This window comes from Anser brachyrhynchus (assembly GCF_964034855.1).
Source record: "Anser brachyrhynchus genome assembly, chromosome: 10".
Classification (NCBI taxonomy): Eukaryota; Metazoa; Chordata; class Aves; order Anseriformes; family Anatidae; genus Anser; species Anser brachyrhynchus.
Window position 1 is genome coordinate 9,109,721 of NC_137705.1, and position 19,985 is coordinate 9,129,705.

The 19,985-nt window shown below is 40.6% G+C and overlaps 1 protein-coding gene across 1 annotated transcript in view; it reads right to left on the reverse strand.

Moving 5' to 3' along the window:
* Nucleotides 1-19,985, reverse strand: part of LOC308200301 (uncharacterized protein) — a 234,760-nt gene that overhangs the window by 137,616 nt on the left and 77,159 nt on the right. Inside the window, exons 10-14 of the mRNA XM_080605805.1 lie at nucleotides 18,924-19,215; nucleotides 17,474-17,681; nucleotides 16,511-16,817; nucleotides 15,878-15,956; nucleotides 6,608-6,679 (exon numbers count right to left, since the gene is read on the reverse strand). Of these exons, the coding sequence (XP_080461931.1) occupies nucleotides 16,814-16,817; nucleotides 17,474-17,681; nucleotides 18,924-19,107 (396 nt within the window). The 5' untranslated portion in view covers nucleotides 19,108-19,215 and the 3' untranslated portion in view covers nucleotides 6,608-6,679; nucleotides 15,878-15,956; nucleotides 16,511-16,813. The remainder of the gene's footprint in view (nucleotides 1-6,607; nucleotides 6,680-15,877; nucleotides 15,957-16,510; nucleotides 16,818-17,473; nucleotides 17,682-18,923; nucleotides 19,216-19,985) is intronic.

Consider the following 19,985-nt stretch of genomic DNA (forward strand, 5'->3'; position numbering starts at 1 on the left):
AATGTATTCATCTCAGCCCAGGTGGGGAAGGACTTAGAGTGAAGGATGTGCTAGCATTTCATTAAACTGGAGTTATTCATTGCTTGTAGGAATTGAAAAGACTGCAGACAGGCAGCCTCAAAGGCATTGCTCGCCTGGCCCGAATGACTGCCACCATCACCAGGGCTGAGCGTATCTCATGGCTGCGGTGGAGACGAAATTGCTCTCATGCAGACTTATTAACATGCTGAATATGCCACAGCCAAATGGCCTCATTCAGCCCAGAATGAAGAAGCAGTTTCACTGAATTTAATGACTGATTAATATTCATTTAATAATTCTTGCCTAAAACTGCAGCAAATGATTTTAAATTATACCATTTGGGAGACGGCAGACTCAATTCAACAGGATCACTGGGCTCAGGCTGTCCTAGTTGTCACTCTCTGGATTATTTAGTTCTTCCTTCCCTTGCCAGGTGATTGGCAGTTGTATACCTTGCCCGTTTCTCTGCCTATTTTATTTTATTTTTTGCTTGTTTGTTTTAAAATTCACGCATCACTAAGAGGATACATGGAGGAACTGCTACTGGAGTGAGGCAATGTCCCTGCTGTTCTTCTCACAAACCTTTGTAGACAGCAGGCTGCTGCAAACCAAGAAGGACAAGCCATGCTTGATCTGCTGCCAGCAGACTCCAAAGGGAGCAATAAGGAAACCATACAGAGTAGAAAACAGATCTGTACCAGCAAGCAGCACAGCTTGGGTCTGCTCATGTTCTGTAAGAAGACTGGGATTTTAATGTGTGTGGGTTTTGTTGGGTTTTGTTGTTGTTTGTTTGTTTTTTAATGTAAAACTAGAAAAAAATTGAAGAACTCTGGTGTGTCCCATAGCTCCCACCATTCAGCAGCCTTCGCACCAACACCTGCACGCACCAGCCCACATGAAAGCTAAGGTAAAAAATAAATAAATAAAAATCAGGGAGAAAAACTAAGCACCAAAATCCACATTATATTAGCTTCAAACCTACCCTTGGGGAGATGGGTCAGTGCATTGCATAAGGCACCAAAGTCAAGCTCTTTTACCACAAACCCACGGACCAGTGAGACCCAGCACAACGTGCCTCATCTAGAGGTACACACCAAGCCCCACACAACTCCAGTGGGGGACAGAGAAGGGCTGTACAACACGGTATCTCTGGGGGTTGGGGAGCCACGACACTTCAGACATAGCCTAGGCAAAGAAAATGATTTTTTTGGAGCTACAGACACCCCAAAGCAACACCTCACCCACCCACCCAAGCAAAGGCCCAGCGCCACATCATACTCCCAAGAGAGACCAGGTGCTGAGCAGTCTGCCCTGTACCCCCTCCAGATGGAAGAAAGCAGTCGAGAGGCAAAAGCAATGGTGTGACAGCCACTCAAATCCCAGGGACCATTATTCCCTGCCCTGCTCCCCCCACGATCCCCACCAATGCAGAAAGCACCACCTTTTCCTTGCTGTGCTATGCCCTGGCAGTGCGGTCCCCCTCATCCAGAGCAAACCTCCCTTCCCCGAGCCTGGCACCCGGCCGGCTGGAGCCTTCTCCCCCGACTCCTATCGACATACCTGCATCTCACCAACCACAATTCTTCCCTTTTCAATTTCAATTTTTATTGATTTTTGAGGCACTCATTTCTGAGATGTATGGTATCATTGGATTATACTGTTTAGCAATTTATTTGTGTCTCTCTTTATGCACTGGATTGATTCTTTTTTCCACCGACTCTCAAAAAAAGATGCTGCCACTGTTGTTATTTGGCTATCATAACAGCTCACGTAGCCCTGAACTATTAGGCAGTGCTGCTCCAAGAAATTTTGTGCCGAGGTAATTTGGAGACTAAATCAAGTTTTATCACTGAATGAGGTTAGTGGATATTAATGGGAAGGCAGGAGTTTGCACTGAATCATTAATGTGGATAAATGGAGAGCGCCTCTTTAATACTTTATACAGTGAGTGCTAATAATGCCTGAAAACGGTGGGGAAATATTGCAAGTTGTATTTAAACACAGCAGAGAAGGAGGCCTAATTTGACCTCTTTGGTACATTAGCTGATGGCTGTGCTAGCACCAGCCATCCCTCCATGCTGCCCTGCTGTACTTCAGCATCCACATCCTCGCTTTAGGGATGTTTATGAGTTTCTGCAACTGCACTAAAGAAACACAAATGCAGCTGGGATGATATGTATATAAAGCAAATTGCTGCAAACAAACATTTCCAGGAACGTGAAACTTGGAATCTTTCTTTAAACAATGAAAATGAAGTAGCAAAAGAAATAACAATTAGAGCTAACTGTGACTGCCAGAACCTTCCCATTAACTAAATGGGAAATGTTTTCTATACAGACTTGTGCATACATTGATTGAGCTGTTCAGAAGTGCTCAGAGCCACTGTGACCTTTGTATGTGAGTGAGAACCAAGTCCCTGGGATACACAGCCTGAGCTGCCAGTCCTTAACATCCAGACTCTCAGAGGCATCTCTGTGGATGAGCCTGTGGAAAGAATGAACCTAGAGAGAGACGGACAAAGCCCAGGGCATACTTCTGCAGCTATTTAAACCGGCCAGAGCAATGCAATACCCAGAGCATTCGTGTGTTTTACTTACTGGAGAGACTCAGCAGCAGTTGAATCATTTGTCTGCACTGGGGTGCGCACCGCAGCTCTGCTGCTGTAAGAGTTTATGGAGGAAGAAGTCCTGCAGCAACAGGCACTTCCACTGCCAAGCAACTGTCAGCCCAATTATTCCAAGGTAATTCACACTAAGCAAGCAAAGCAAGGTACATTATCAGAAGCAGATACGTAGGTCTGAGGTCAGCCACTACAGTAAGGAACAAGCAGTCTCGGTACACAGAAGAGAGCTGCAAGAAGATGATGAGATTACAGAGGAAAAATGAAGTGTGCTTTCTGCTAGCAAAAGTTAACACAGTATTCTCTGTTTTCCAGAGAAAGGCAACTGCTAAAAGCTTACATCAACCCTCCACAATAGTAAGGATGAAGCTCAGCACTACTCACTAGCTGAAGAGACAGAGACCACAGCCAGTTATAAAATAGCATCTGCTCAGCAGCTCTCCCCTGCATAAAGAGCAAGCCTTAGAAAAGCAAATAGGAGAAAAAAGATTCCAAGAAAAAAAGAGCCCTGCAGTAGGAGAGTATTAAAAAAAAAAAAAAAAAAAGGAAGCGCTGTTTGAACAGGCATCAGCCATATTGTTAAAATAGCTTAGGTCCCTTTCTAAGCAGCTAAATGAAATGGCAAGTAACCTGAAAAGATCTGCCCTAGCACAGCAAGAGCCATGCACAAGGCTGTTAACCACCCACCCCCACAAAAAAATGGACACAGGTGAGCTGGGTGTTATTGTATGTCCCTAAACACAGCTGATAAGCGAGCAGGTGACAATTTACAGATATAACGGCTCTCAGAGAGCATTGCAATGCTGTTACAGAGCTGTTGGTCAGTGCAGCACAGGAAATTTTGTGCTCTGCTTTCTTCACGTCTTTGGGATTGCCTTTTTCATTCCATGCTTTTGGTGGAATAGAATGTCACTAGATGATGTGCTATGTTTAAGAGTTTCAGAAATCCTCCTACTACTGCCTCCTATACTTGGGTAGGGTACGGGAAGCCTCAGGTACCTCTTTATCTCACATGGGTGCAGTTGGTGCTCTGTTCCTGCATGTAACACAGGCAGGTGCTATAATCAATTTCCAAAGCACTTTTCAACCAGCGCACCAGGAACACTCAGATCCATGTGAACTACTTAACGTATGTTGTGGCTGTTAAGTCAGTAATAGTTGGACAGTTGCTAACCACCAGTGTGATCAGCAAGAGATGTGATAAAAACCTGTGATTCCCTGTAGGGAAATAGTAACCCCAGTCAGGCTAAGACCTGTGCAGTGCCTGCAGTGAGCACCCCACAGCTGCAGCTCCCTAGGAGGGCTGCTTCCTTCTGCAAACTCTCCTAGGATCAGAAAATTCAGTCGAATCGAGTTTCCCAGAAACTTTCTCAGGAATAAGTGATTTATCCCAGCTGCAACTCACAGATCAACTCATATGGCTGAAAATCTACCACTTCATTGACTTTTCTAAGCAATAAGCTTCAGATATTGTCATATTTTATTGAATGCATTTCACAGAGTGGATTTGGAAATGCAAAGTCAAAGCCCTGCTGCTAGTCAGCTGTCGCCAGCTTTGTCTAAACTGACCCAAACTATTTCCTGATTTTAATGAAGGACAGTGCTTTAGTCGGCTGACAGTAAATGGGCTATTTCTGGAAGCAGTGACTAAGTTAAACCAAGTCAGACCACACGTGAACTCAGCTGTTCTTCACAACTCTAAGTGCAACCGCGACTCATTCAACATTTAACTAAGAATCTTTCCTGTTACTTGAGAAAATGGTTTGTTTTCTTTTTCACTTGTTTACTGAAAAGTAGTGGGAAGCACAGAAGGTAAAGAGTTAAAACAATACTAAGCTAAATCAAAGAAAAACATGAGTAGTGGAACATCACATAGCAACGAGAGAATTATGATGAAGAAATGATTACAGTGTAGAAAGGGTACAAAAGAGAACAATATAAAAGACCAAGTTATAAAAAGAATTTCATGTAAGGGGAAAATATACATAAATAGGGAAGATGCAGAGTGCTCAAGAAAATGCTTTTGAAACTGAAATCTTTGGATTTAGCACAAAACTATAATATTTTACAAATTTGAGGATATTATTTGAAGTTTTCAGAATCTTGCAAACTTGTGCAGATTGAGAAAGCATACGTAATATAGAGAGATTTAAGGCCAAAACAGATACTGACTGTGTTATGGTGGGTTTTGTTTGCGTGGGTTTTTTTGTTGTTGTTTTTTTTTCTTAGTTTGCTTTCTAACAGAACAATAACTGGAATTTGATTTTCTGAGTCTTCAGGATACATCCCCTGTTGATTTAAACACCCCACTGGTGGCAAATCTGCTGCTGTTTCCTTTAAGCTCTTTCAATAATTAACTACTTTCAGAGTTAAAAAAACAGATTTTATATTCAGTGCTAACTTAGCTGAATTTTTCTATTCTCTTCTGTAAGATCAAATTCAGTTTACTAACAAAGTATGTGACTTTTTTAAGCCACTTTTTTTTTTAACTGCTCTCTGGACCTTTTTTAAAGAATGAGCATTAAGAGCAATGTATGCATTTATATTCAATACAATTCTACATAGTGAGATATATTATATACATATATATTACATGATATATATTACATTACTCTTAGGAAGGCATGGAACAGGTATTGCCTGTTTGAACAGCTTTCCAAAACTCCTGGAATGTCTTACACTTCCCTCAAGTCCTTGGATTACCCAGAAGGCTGCTGCATATTGGGCATACAGGATGGGACAAGATGAAGAACTGTCACTTCTTGGCAAATTATCACCACCAGTCTCTGCATTCCAAGATAATACTTAGTTAATGCTTAATAAAGTATTTTCAAAGTGTTTTCCAGCTTCCATTAAAAAGAACTTACTGCAGCTTGGTTATCTGATGAGACACCTTCTAGGAATGTTTTCAGGTTTCCTATCTCTCTGAGTTCTTTCCCTCCTGGTGCCAAAAGGGATGAATTTATGTTCTGGAAGGCAGGGATCTGGGTAGATGGTTGGGGCACTGCCCTTGGCAGATGTCCTGCACTCAGACCCACAACGCACAAGGAAATTGCTATCGTACTGCAAAGAGGGCAAGGGCTGAAAGCTCTGTGGAAGCAGGGATAAACCTCATGCCAGGATGTTCACCTAAAGTCCAAGCTTCAAAGGTTAGGCTGGACAGATCCCAGAAGGTAAAGGTTTCCCTACAGAGGTGAGAAGTAGCACTATCAGCTATAGCTGCTAGTGTAGACATAAACAGAATAGTGCATTTAGGTCGCAGTGCTCCATCTCCATGGAGGAGAGAAATTCCCCCCAGAATGAGGGATTGAACAGTCAAAATAATCTCTTTAGCCCTAACTGCAAATGAACCAATTTCCAAGGCAATATTCTTAGACCTGAAAAGTCTCTCTCTCTTTCATAGAAAATAAATTCAAGCTGAAATGCTACAGGGGAAAAAAAAATCCATCTCAAAGAAAATAATTATTTAGATGTCTTAAAAATCTGGGAGGGAAACTTATTTTGAAAATATATGTTGCTTCCAAAGCAAATATTACCCCTCCAGCAGCTCCCTCCACATCCTCCCTATAGAGCGCCCAGCATGAGTGCAGAAATACTGCAAAGAGCGAGTGGGGTTGAAGGGTGGCAGAATGAGAAGTCATCGAGGGCACATTGAACAATATAGCCCTAAGTTTAAAAAAAAAAAAAAAACTCACATTTGCTTGTTGAATCCCATGGAGATGTAAATGTTTTTTTCAAAGCGACACATCAGTCCATAAACAAATGGAAGCCCAAGGCTCACTCCCTTAAAAAAAAGGCACCCTTCATACCCTGCACCCATACAACCCACATGAGCAATGTCCACAAGCAGTGTCCATAAAACATTCTCCTATTACAGCCCAGGACATTACAGCTACAACAGAGCTTCTCTCAAGCTCAGCCCTTTTTTCATGCATCCAGCAGGCAATTTTACCACAGCCATCTTACCTGGAGGCAGGGCTGCAACACGACCTGCACTTCTCCTCAGGAACTGGGAGGACAGCAAGAAGGGCAGATCTCCTGCAAGAGTACAGGAGACATTGTGGGTTCAGGAGCCTCTAGAAATCATCTTCAAAGAGATGTTTTGGCTATGAAGGGGATGAAGCAAGGAATCATCTACAAAAGGCACTGCAAGAGGGGAGATCTGCACTCACCAAGCAGGGACAAGGCAGGGACAGGTGTAGAAACCAGGCTGAGCACAAACATGCACGGCCACAGCCATCTCAATTCATTTCCAGGGTAGGACCCCACCTTAGGCAACTGCCTACTTAACCCATGCCTGAAGCCCTGGTGATAGGGCCCCTTTTGTGATTTCTGGCTCTAAAAAAATCCTATGGGGTTGCCCTTTCCCTTGAGCAATTGGTTGGGGAGCATTTCCATGAGCTGGAGTCTGTGCTGAAATCAATCAAGTTAAATGGTGGTACATGAGAATAGGAATGAATAAACCTCGAGGGATATCATTTGTCATTTACTGTACTTGTTAAAAGTTACAAAACAGCAGTTCAGCAGAGGTTAGAGAAAGGACAATGCAAGAACACAAACTTTCAACCTATTTCTGAAACTGCTTACAGCTCCAGTATTTTTCAGGAAGATGAAAAATTAATAATGAAGGAAATAATAAGAATTAAAATGAGACTTTTTATTTTATTTTTGATGTCAAAGTAATAAGCTATTCAGACTTTTCAATTGCCAGCAACCTTTGCTTACAAGGAGAGAGATCCTGATCCAGTCATCCAGAACTTTTGGACAATAAAACGTCCATGAACAAACACGCAGAAATGATAATAAAGAAAAGCACACAACCAGAGGTCAGACATACTTTATAGTAGGAGCTGAACTCTGATAATTCACAGTAGATTAAATTCAGCAGCAGTAGAGGCTTAGCAAGAAATTTGGATGTTAGTAAGATTTAAGCTGGGAATAGGCCTTATTCTTATTTTACCAAAGGCCAGACATAGACTCATACATGTTTATGAGGAAAAATCAGAAGTGACTGAATTTTAAAGAATTAGGTCTGTAGAAAATAGTTTGGGTATAGCAGGGTCCATGGAAAATGCTGTCAAAAGTTAGAGGGCAATAACTGAAATTTTCATCAGCAACCTTCAACTTCACTTCCAAATGTCAAAAGCCAAAAAACTGTGGCTAAGAATACTAAGTGCAGACTGTGTTTTGGAGTGATATTTTTCATCTTCTTATGAAACTGAGAATTTTGAAAGTGAACAAAACATTTCAAATTTTGTTGCTCATCAAGTTTTTAAGTTAAAAACACTTGAAGGATATTTTGCTATTAATTACGCTTTAAAGTTCAATTCAACTTCCTGTGGAAATAACACAACCTCTTTGATTACAGAGGGGGGCAGAACTCTTCAGGGCAAAGCAGGAGACTCAGTAGCACGGGGCTGCCCTGTACCACCCTGGGGTGAGGGCTGCATGGCACAGTGAGCAAGGCCTCAGGCTTGGGGCCGAACAGCAGCGTTCTCCTCATGAATAGGCTCCAAACGTGACCCTGTGCTCACCACTGCCTCCCTTCCCCTGCCTACTTTCATCCACCTTACATACCTATGCTGTATAATATTCAAGGCACAAGGCTGTGGCTTGCAGAGGTGCCACCATGGACTGCTGGGTCCCACACAAACTATGAAATCCCCCAGATTTGGCCACCAGAACATGGACTCATGCAAGGGAGCCTGTGCTACCAAGGGTGCAGGCATCCTCAGAGCAGAGAATTTCTTCTGGAAACTGTAAACTTCACATGGCGGAGGCCATCTTGGCCACTACTCTGAAAGACGTTATCTCTGCAGACCAAGAAGCCTTTTCTGTTTGCAGAGCCTGGCCACCGTACCCATACCATCGTGCCGGAGGCTCGGGGCTCCTGTGCAGGGGAATCACAGCCTGAAGTTTTCCAGTGATGGGAAGGAAAGGGATTTGCTGGGCAGTTGGGCAGCGCTGCCTGTCATTGTTAGTAGCAGGTGCCTACTGCTGTAGTCACATGCTGGCAGAATTAAATTACAGACTGCTAAAATCGTTACCTATTCCTGTCCATAGCCTGTTCTTGAGAGGCAGTTGCCGCTGAAGAGACGATATAATTTTGATACCTGCTTAATTTGTGTACCTATATCCTGTCTGACAGAATGATTTCTCTGGCTGTATAAATGGATCCATGTTCCTCTCAATTGGCATTCACTCTTCTCGCTGCAAGAGCACCGTCTGCCTGAAATCTTTAGAGAAACAGTTCATGGGGAGCAGTTAATTGTGATCTCTCTCAAAAAAAAATTATTCCCTATTTTTCCTCTGACAAATGAAGACATTGTTCCAACAATATTTTCCTTCTCCACTGACAGTGCTAAATATTTATATCGTGTGCCTCCTAGAAATGCTCATCACCTCATGAATAAGCACCGGGCTAAAAACGAGCAGCCTCCAGAAGGACGCAGGGTGCAGCTGACCTCTTCACACTCCTTCCACATTTTAAATACCAGGTTCCCCATGACAGCTATTTAAAATCAGCACTGACCCTGATACCTGACCTGAGCTTTTTGTGCTGGCCAGAAGACATACTTAAATAGGCCCATCTTGGCAGTATGCAACAAACAAGCCCAAGCCTTGCATTATAAAATGTTACAACCCAAGCCACTTATTAAAAATACAGAATTAAAATTAAGGTGTTGTTGGTAAACTTTGGTAAACATTGCCTATTTCTGCCAGTTCCCGTTTCACTGAGTGGGTTAGCATCGGAGTTCTTCTTTGCTCCCCTGGTTTTTACAGGTTGACCTCTGCGGCACAGAGGTTCTGTAATTTGAAGAAGGTTCCCCTATTAACTACAAGGGCCTGATCCTGAGACAGCCCCTTGCTGTCAATGGAAAGGCCTCATGTTTGGCCTCATATTTTCTGAACGTGCATTCAAAACCCTGCGCTCTCAGCCTTCCAGGTGCCTTTTCACCCAAGCACAGGTTGGGCCTGGAGCTGCTCAGCTCCTCTGTGAGGCTGCCGCCAGCAGCTGCAGCCAGCAGGGAGCCTTCCTCCCCAAAGCAAAGCTTTTACACTGCTGCATTTTAATTTCAAGTTTAAAAGAAGGATTAAAAAAAATAAAAAAATATGATGGCTGCTGATGTTATTTTCACCGTTTACCATTTTTATTCTTCTGCAATTTAGGATTATCTCATGCACCAGGAAACAGATGGATCAGCTCCACTTCTGTCCAAGCTCCCCAAGACTCCATCAAGACGAGACAGCACAACCATTTAAGAAGATGTCAAAATAATCATACAATTACATTTATAAGGTTCCTTTGTTGTAGAAAGTATCAGAAAGACAGCCAATTTACCGTGGGAAAAGAGCTTTGTATTCTAATTACTGCAAAGTAGGACTCAAGCAATAAGCAGACTAAATAGGTTTTCTCTTCCGGGAGGTGAGTATATGAGCTGATGTGGAGATTTTTTTGTCACATTAAGGAATGGGTAAGACAATCGGCTAAAACTACACCACCCTTCCCAAATGGGACAGTCTCCCACACATTGTTTAAATGGCTATTTAGTGTTTTTCTACATTTTAGGGTGATTTTCCCTTTTGCTTGTGCAGCTGTAATTATCATATTTACACCATTCTCTTCTTTCTCCTTTCCTTTTCAAACCCCCAATTAATGTGTGCCCACCATAAGCCTTCATGAAGTTGTCAGCTTCTGTGTCTGCCGTTAATACAGCACTGCTTTCTTGTCCTTCACAGGGATTTTCAGTTCTCCAAAATCAGTCCCCATAAAAGAATAGAAGAACTGAGTAGGCTGTCACAATCTCCCCTTCAGCTTTAGCCCTCTTATTATCACATGAAACTCCCATTTGAAATTAGGCCATCAATATTTAACTTCCATCATTACTGCTGTGGAAAGCACACACTCCCGTCTCTTGTTTGCTTGCTCCCACTGAGTGCCTCTGGAAATGATTCCTAGGACGCCGGGTAACAAGCACAAGCCTAAGAAAGGTAAACAAAGTCCTACATAGCGTCTCCTAGAAAATAATGTAAAAATCCCCCACCTTCTCTGCACAAGCAATTACAATTCCACTGTGTGACTCCAGAGGAGCGTGTTTCTGCTGCTAAAGAAATTTCTACCCTATTTCTTTTATAGAGGAAATAGCTTATGTGAGCCAACTCCTCCTAAATACATCTCTGCAAACTGCATTGGCACAAGTTTGGTAACCCACTGAACAGCATGAATAGGACCACACTCCTGAAATCCATGGGAGCCCACTCACACCGAGCCCACAGCAGGAGCTCAATTCTGTCATTTAAAAACACTGAAAGTGCTCAGCAATTGAGTTCTATTCCTCAGTACTCCCAGTACCATTTTCTAGATGGAAAGGAACTGAATACTTCATGTTTACACAACTGCTTTATTTTAATCCCAAAAACACTTATTGAAGAGAAAGAAAAAGAAAAAGAAAAAAAAAAAACTCTTCTCTGTGGACAGAAAATTTTATCAGAAATTACAGACTTTGCCAAGATCCCATCTGTACAACATTATTTGATTCTGTGTAAAGAGGAATCCAGCAGAAGTGTTCCTAACAGCATTTAGATCTCAGATAAATGTGTTTACTTATTTATTTTCTTAAAAATTAGCTTTTAAATCTTCTCAGTTGCCCATCACTTCCCAACAGCCTAGTGGAGCTTCTGGTTTATTTAAAGGTCTATCACCACCTGTCAGTGCAGCATCAAGAACGTGCTGTAGTGTGCCATTAGTCCTGGGCTTGGATAGGACAGACAAGTTTTTTTAGTAACTGTACTGTATTAATGCCTTGTTAGAGTTTCTTATATGTCTCCTGCTAATAGGAATAACCTCTGGAGCAATAGCAATTTATCCATACATCTAGCTCACACTGCTTGTCACAGCTAGTAACAGCTGATAACCCTCTTGGGCTGCTTTTCATCTTCAGTAGAAGCGCTCTCATTCTAGAATACATTATTTTAACCTGTCAGAGTACAAACAGGACAATTACTTAGACCAATGCAGGCTGAAAGTGTTGATAACTAAAGTTAAATCCAGCATTGTCACTCTAATGTGTTCGTGTTAAACCAAGCACAATGAGGCAGCTTGCCTTCTCAAATGAAAACATTTGTCAAACTCGCTAATTCAAAATCGACCAAGTACAGATCTCTTGATTTGCACTGCTTGCTGACAAGCCTAGGAAAGCAGCAGTGGAAACAGTGAACTGATTATTGGGGCAGAGAGAGAAAATCACCAAGCAGGAAGAACCAGGCTGGCTTGTGTCTTTGAAGAGAGAACTCACCAGACCCCAGCAATGATGACAGCAACCCACCCCTGGCACTCAGGGATAGAAGGGTTTTGTAGGATTGGCACAAAATCCAGGCCTACTCCTGAATACTCAGGATCAATATCTGGTCCCTGGGCATTTGAGTCCACACCACCACCACCACCACAAAATTAATAATAATAATAATAATAATAATAATAATAATAATAATAATAATAATTTTAAAAACCTGCCTCTCCCCCATTTCCTACTGGTGCATGCAGCTATGGGAACAGCAGCATCGCTTTGCTCAGCAAACAGCCAGCAGTAAAACTCCAGCCCGCACACTGCATGCAGTTCACCTGCTCTTGCTATCTGGTTTCATCAAAGAGAAAGGGCAAAAGATGTCAACGCCGTTTCCCTCCCTGCACCCCACCCTTCCTACAGCACCTCTGTCTTGCTCACCCCATGGGCACAGCATTTCCTGCTAAGCAGAGTCAACAGCACTGCTGCTCTCTAACCTTTCTGCGTTCATCTTCTGGGACAGCCTTTGTGTTCTTTCTCAGATTTGACCTTATCTTTCTCCTCTGGCTCCTTTCTCTTCTTATTCAAACCTTACACAAACTCCCCTGAAATCACCCTCCCTGAAGTCTCTGCTGACCAGGTCTGGGGATTTGTCCAGCTCGGCTTCCTTGAGCATTCAGCTGCTTTGATGCTGCTGACTAGAGCTGCATAAGAAATAAATATTCTACCTCGCCTAGTTAAGCATTAAGCTCTTGAGTTCTTTTGGGGATCCAGCTCAGTTCAGACTGTGCTGAGACCTTGCCACATCCTGCCTGAGAGCATGCAAGAAGACCTTAAAGAAATGAAAATCCAATTGCCCTATCTCAGCCTCACCTAAAGAACAATATAGGTGGTATAGTGTTCTGTTTTACACCAGAGGCCCAGGGAAGAACAAAAAAGAATATTAATATAGTTTAAGCAAAACCGTAATGTCATGTATGTCTTTGTATCAAATTCTCACAAGCCACTTCATATCAGCTAAAAACTTTTATTACCTATTAGCTAAAAGTAAAAATTAAGATGAAGTAAAAGGATTATTTTCTTTGTTTCCACAGGATGGACCATGGCAGAAAAACAGGTTTGCTCACAATCTGGACCTGGGACCAAGCTGAATTTTGCACTACCTTGTTATGCTATGCTTAATCCCACATAAACGTATTTTGAAATTTTAAAGTGTAAACATCCCAGCTGAAAATAAATGGGCATCATTGTTTAGATTCCTCTTTTGTGTAATTGCCATAAGCTGTTTTTTCCTGTAATTCTTAGCACAGTTTTCATTTCCCTGTGATTGTGAGCAAGACAAAGCTTTGCTCCTAGTGATCTGATAAGTAATATGAAAATTCTGAATTGAAAAGTATCTGTAAACTTATTCCTGATTGTTTTCCTGACAGTTTTTCAATGCCCATTAGTTATGAAATGATACACTTTTTATAGTTTCCTCAAGGATATCCCATCTGTAATTTTTTCCAATAGTTTTATTTTTCAGTATGCAACTACACTGCCTTACACTAACCATATCCTTCAATCATTCAGGTGGCGACACATCTTTTTGTAATAGATTGAGCAAGTAATTGTAACAATGAACATATGTGCAGCTAATTTTTTGGACCTCAGAATAAAACCTTTAACCCCTGCTTTTCAGTTACACTGCTTAATTGGAAGAACAAGAGTGAAAATTAATGACCATACAAGAGCCATATGAAAATAACTTGAAACAGAATATAGCAAAAATACAGCCATCAACGTAGGAGGACTGTGGTTCAGACATTTTCAAGCACAAAAGGGAATGAAATGCTGGTTTGGTCCCATTTGGTGTTAATACTATCAGTACCACTCCACTGATGAGACTGACAGAAAAAATACGATTTAATAAGCCACAGTCCATTAAAAGTCTCATATTTATTAGATGTTGAGGCTAACAACATAAATGTTTAAAATGTAATCAGAAAAGTTAGAGATTAATTCATTGAATATTCCTCCTGCAAAAGCCTGAGCCATAGAAAACGAGGAAATATGCAGGATTTTTACATATAGCACAGATTCTTAATGCACAGTAAGCCAAACACTTGACAGATAGGTTAATATATCCTTCAAGCTTCTCTTTGCAGTTTTCCTCTCTTCTTAAACTTATTTTTACATAATTTCTCTTCTTTTTCTAATTTGTAAACACAATTTCAAAGTCTTCATTCAACTCTTTGCTATGAGTTGTTCTTTAAAAGGCCAAAGTCCTTATTTATCACTCTGTAATTCTCTTAACATCTACAGCTCATTCTTTCCTATTATTTGCTTCTACATTTTACTAAGGATTAAACCCAAAAGTATTACTTCGACAAGAGACAGACAATTTTCCACTATTGCATTCTTCCTACTCATTTTAGAACCTCTAAGGGTCTCTAAGACCTGTCTGAAATTACAGCCAGCAGTTCAGCAAACCAGGGAACTAATTCCCATCCAACCTTTGCCAGCCTCAGTATCTTCCTGCACTACAGGCTGTAGGCTCATTGAGAAAAATAAATAACCTATATACCTGTCAGAAAAACTTACCAATGTACCACCACCATCATTGCACTGGATAAATACACCTAGAATGTTCTTTAAATAAGAATTTTTTTAATTTAATTCCGTATAGTCCATACTTATGTCATTTTAACACAGAATCATCTTAAAATATCATTTTCTTCCCAATTTTTCCTTTTTATTTTTGATAATAAGAAGAGATATATTTATTTACTAAAAAGTATTGCTATCTAAGATCCAGTAAAGGCCTAAGCACAATGCTATATTGAATATAGTGCTAAAGATCAGAAGTCTTGAAATCGTTCTTGTGTATAGCACATGCAATGTAATGAAGAACACAAGGCTGATAACTGCAACAAAACCTGGAACAAGCAATCTCATCGTGGCATGATGGGGTACTGAAAGCAGTTATAAATGGGGGAAAATGCTAATAAACAACAAATGTAAAAGAGAGAAGGTTGGCAGCAATACACTTAAAGCCAGGAATGACACAAAATTAATATGAGAAGCAAAAGGACAACTGAAGAAATCAATGCTTAATAAAGCTAAAGACAATAAAATTAAGCTTATAAAGTGTGTTGTAACAAAGAGTATCTAACCAACAGTTACTGACCCATTACCACTATGGAAATGATAACATTGTCAATAATACTGCAGGGAAAGACAACCATGTTCAATAAACACTTCTGTTCTGTGTTTGGGCTAATGCCAGATGATGTAGCCTTATAACAGATCAATGCTGATTAAATACTTTATTTTCCAATAATAATTAATTGATAAGGATGTTAAATACCATCTCTTACAATCAGAATCTTTACCCAGCAATACAGATAATTTATATCCAAGAGCACAAAGGCTCTGACTGAGGAGTTCCTGTCGTCATTTCTAGTCAGTCTTGGACATTCACAAAATTCCACGCTACAGTAAAGTTGCTCGTGTCTCAATATTTAAAAAAATTTAAGCACTATGAATGGAATAATTACGGGCCTCACAGCAAGTAACCAAATTGTTAAATAAAATAAAATAAAATAAAATAAAATAAAATAAAACAAAACAAAATAGAGATGATCCAGGATTTACCTAATAAAGAATTAACAAAAAGTACTTCAAGCAAAATCTAATCAATGAACATCAATTCAAGGAGAAAAGATATTTTTGCTTTGTGTTGTATAAGATTACAAAATTATTTAATAAGGATAATAGCCCTGACTAAAAATGAATTCTCTTACAACATTTGGCAGGGCCTCCCACAGCATTTTGGCAAAGAAAACAGACCAATCCAAATCTACTGAAACTGACATTACACACGTTTCAAAGAGATGCACGTGTTTCCACTGACTGGAGAACTGGAGAAGCTCAACTTAGATCAGCCTAGCCAAGATGAACACCACCTTACCTGGACAGGTCATGTCCTCCCATCTTCCTCTCTTGCCGTCTTCTTACCCAGCTGCACTCCATATAGTGCACAGCAAAAGCTGTGGATCACATTGAAGGAGATCATTTGAATTTCAGTGCAATGCAGTTAAAATACAGCAGGGCTGAAAAAACATTCTCCAAGTGATACTGAATTTATGGACAGGGGCATTGGCGAAGTAAGAACAGAGGCTTTGCTGTAGGACTTTGTGGATCAATGTACAAATTGTTATTCTCATTGTTCAGTAGAACAATTACTAAAATCCATTTGCCGGTAAATGTGCCTTGTCTTGTAAATCATTGGGTCATTAACCTTAACAATGTCAGTGTGTTGTCACTATCCAATTCAATTAAATTACTGACCAAGGTAATACCTAAAAGCACATTTTTGAAAAGGGGATCTACTATTATGTTATTATCTATGCAGACACTTAACGATATCTTAATTTTGGAATTAGGAAATAGCAATATATCCTAAAACTCAAGTAATATATTCTAAAAGCCAGGTGAAAAGATACACAAACAGGCTGAACAGAAGGAAATGAGAATGGAAAGGTTAGAGAAGGAGGAAGAGGAGATGATAGAGTGAGAATGGAACACAGTACTGAGCAATTACCTCCGAAGGGTCATGTTGTGCATTGCTATGTGCCATTTTTCAATGTTTCTTGAGGTCAAAAGACAGGGACACAGGATTTTCTCTTGCCCATCAGTTATTTTATCTGGCAACCTGCCTTAGCAAATGTCCAGTGCTGCTGTATCTAAAAAGGGGCACTCTCCGCTGTGCCAGCATGTAACGCCAGCAGTGAATGGCAAGGGTGAGGAAAGCTCGTGTTGACCTTTCCAGGCCAGCAGCAAAGCACAAACCCAGTAGTCTGTTTAACTGGGTGCTGGCAGAAAGAGCAGCTGCTGATTTCCAGTTTCATCTGAAAAAAACAACCATATGTGTGACACATGAGGGCTGGTAAAACTCTTCTCATCACGCTAAGAAGTCTCATTTATATGTCTTTCTTCTGCGTGCTTCCATGAATATATTCTCACATTTCAGGTAGATTCTCAGCCACACTTCAGGGAAGAGAATTCCTGAATATATATATATATATTTTTTTCCACTCCTTTTGTTTTCCTCCAGTTTTCTCTTCTACCCCAAAAAAAAGAAAAACCACAAGGTTTCTGACATAAAGGCACAAACTGGCAATCTCAGTGAGGTAGCTTGATTACTATCATTTATGTCTCTTGCTTTTCCGGGGCCCAGGACTTCACCACACTAGGTGCTGTAGAAAACGCAAGCAGAAAGGACAGCCCCTGCTCCAGACCCTGTCAGAGAGACACTAAGAGGTTGTGGGCAGATGGCTGGAGCATGAATGGAAGCCATGAGACCATGTTGGCCAGTACATCAGTCAGTAAGCAGCCTAAGCGCTGACAGGCTTTTTGCAAACTCAATGGTAAATGAGCTTGTTTGACTCTGGGGTCTCTGGTCAGGCCAATGAATTGCAATAGAGAACTCAGGTCTATTTATTAACCTCAACAGTCCTGCAGAATGTCCTTGCTGACATCGGTCTTCTGAGCTGGAATGCTTTACCTTGAACGTATCATTTCAAGGTAGTCCAAATTATGGAGGGCTTCCTCAGGGACATCCTTGGGAAGCAACAACACAGCATTCACATTAAACCCAGTAAGCCCAGAAACAGCAGCCACTGACTTTGGAAGAACTGTTGATTGTGAGGCATCTCTGAAAACTATGCTTGTCTTAGCAAGTTTTGAGTTAGGCCATCGTGGTTGTCCTTGCTCTGAAAGGATACACAAATTCCAGACTGAAACAAGGTGGTATTTCTCTTTCCTTTTTTTTTTTTTTCTTTTCAAAACTTGTACAGGGGTCCCTGTGCTCTTGAGGACACACAAAAATGATACACAATGCCATGTGGGTTCTTCATATTCTACAGAAAACATTTGTTCAGGCCTCATAGTGGGGGGAGGATGATGGAATGAAAGGAAGTGAAAAAAATCAACTCTCCATTTTATATAACTGCAAATTTTAACCAAATAAATGCATTCTACTTTCAGTACAAGTTTTATCTTAAATGGTGAAATGAAAATGATTCTATCAAATATTTTCTAAAAAGTTATTCAGACTACAAACAAAGAAAATAGAACAGAACTGGAAACGAACTAAACTAAATCACCTGCAAAACTTCTCTTTATTTCTATGGGAGGCACAGCAACTGGAATGGGCTTTAAGCATAACAGCTCACACAAAAGGTAGAGTGCTGCTTTGTTAATGGAATTGCACTTCGGATCATGAGCCGAATGGATGCAATTTTATGTGAACTGCACACACGAAAAATTCCCTCAATAAACATATGGAACATGAGGCTTCTTTTCTCCTTACTTTAACTAGGCAGCAGGGAAACATTACAACCAAAGAGTAGATATCAGCATTAGAAGACTTATAGGATTGCTTAAATGGGAGTTCAAAATAAAAGAGAAGGCAGACAAAATAATTGAGCAACATAAGCTACTATCATTTTCCTTATAGGTTTTCTCTTCTTTCAGAAAGTACTAACCTAGACACACACACATTTTTGAAATCATATTTTCTGTTCAACTATGGAAGTCTTTTCTGGATGCATTAAAAGAATAATATATCCTTTAGAGTCTACTTCAAGAGCTAGAGGTCTTTGAGGAGGAAAGCATATTTATAACAGAGGAGCATAATACCTGAATAAAGAGACACAAGGCTTAAATAATGCTTTGTGTTTTTCAGTGATTTTTTTCAGATGGAAGATAATTAACTAGAAACCACTGACATTAACAATATTGGACTTGTATTACTTTCCATGCTTTGGAAGCTGGATTTGACAGCACACTTAAGAGCTTTTCAGAAAGCTCCTGTTGATAAACTATTAGACTTAAATCCACATCCCGTTTTCAGTTAACTATTCTCATCGGATCATCTTTTAAGTAGTCCCAGCTTGCAACCCTGCTGGCAGTGACTATTTGTTTTTAAGAGAGCATCTCTTTTTAAAACTTACCTGGCACTAAGGTGCTCATTATGTTGGAAATCATAGGAAATAAGGACAGCAGTTCTGGACCTAGAAAACACTGGCTGTCATTGCTCTCCTGTTTCCCAGTGCCAGGCCTCTTGGGGATGATTGCAGCATGATCCTTAAACCCATGTCTTTGTCCATCGAACCTTGCAAGGAAGGCTTTCAACATCACCAAAGCTTGCTGAGAGATAATAACTCATTCAAAGACAAAGTGCAGCAGCTTCCAGAGAGAGATTTTCTTCACAAAAGTTACACAGATACTCCAAGTGCTTTATCGCTGTTTGGAGGGGAAAAAAAAAAAAAAAAAAAAACTGTCAGCTGCTGCAGTTCCAAACCCTCCTTCTAGAATTCCCTGGAGAATTAGTACTTTACTGCAAAGTTAACTTTTTACTGCCCTTCCCTAGCTCCAAGCTGCATTTTCAACTTATCATAAAGGTCTGCCAGGAACGGCTTCTGGTTTGTTCCTTCCACTATGATTGCAAATTTATTAAAACCTCCAAGACTTCCCAGTAGGGAATGTGAAGGGTGGTACAGGTGTGTAAAATGCTAGCATCCACAGCCTGACAACCCAGATGGGTAATTTAATATTACAACCACATGGCTCTCAAGAGTAAATCTTGTATTTCTATAATGAATGTTTTCAAAATCTTTAAATTATGCAAAAAGAAGTCTATTCTGTCTCTCTAAATGCTGAGAACTAGAGCCAAATAATTGGAAGCTATTGATTATTGCTGAATTCTCCACGCTTTCAACAGCGCTGACATGCATGCACCACGTAACGCAGCCATGAATATCAACAGCCATAGTCTGCCTTGGTTGTTCATAGGGTCTTAATTGCAACAGACCACACGGACCTCACGTACTTAATCATCCCGATAAATTCTTATTGCATGAATCATCTTATGGATTAGCTTTCAGTGCTTGTTCTGATCTTTGATTTCTACAGAGGCACAGCCAAACTCTGCCAGTCACTCACCAGCAGATTTCTCATCCCAGTCCCTACCTTTCCTGGGTTCTTGTGGTTTCCAGCAGCATGGGGTTTGCAGA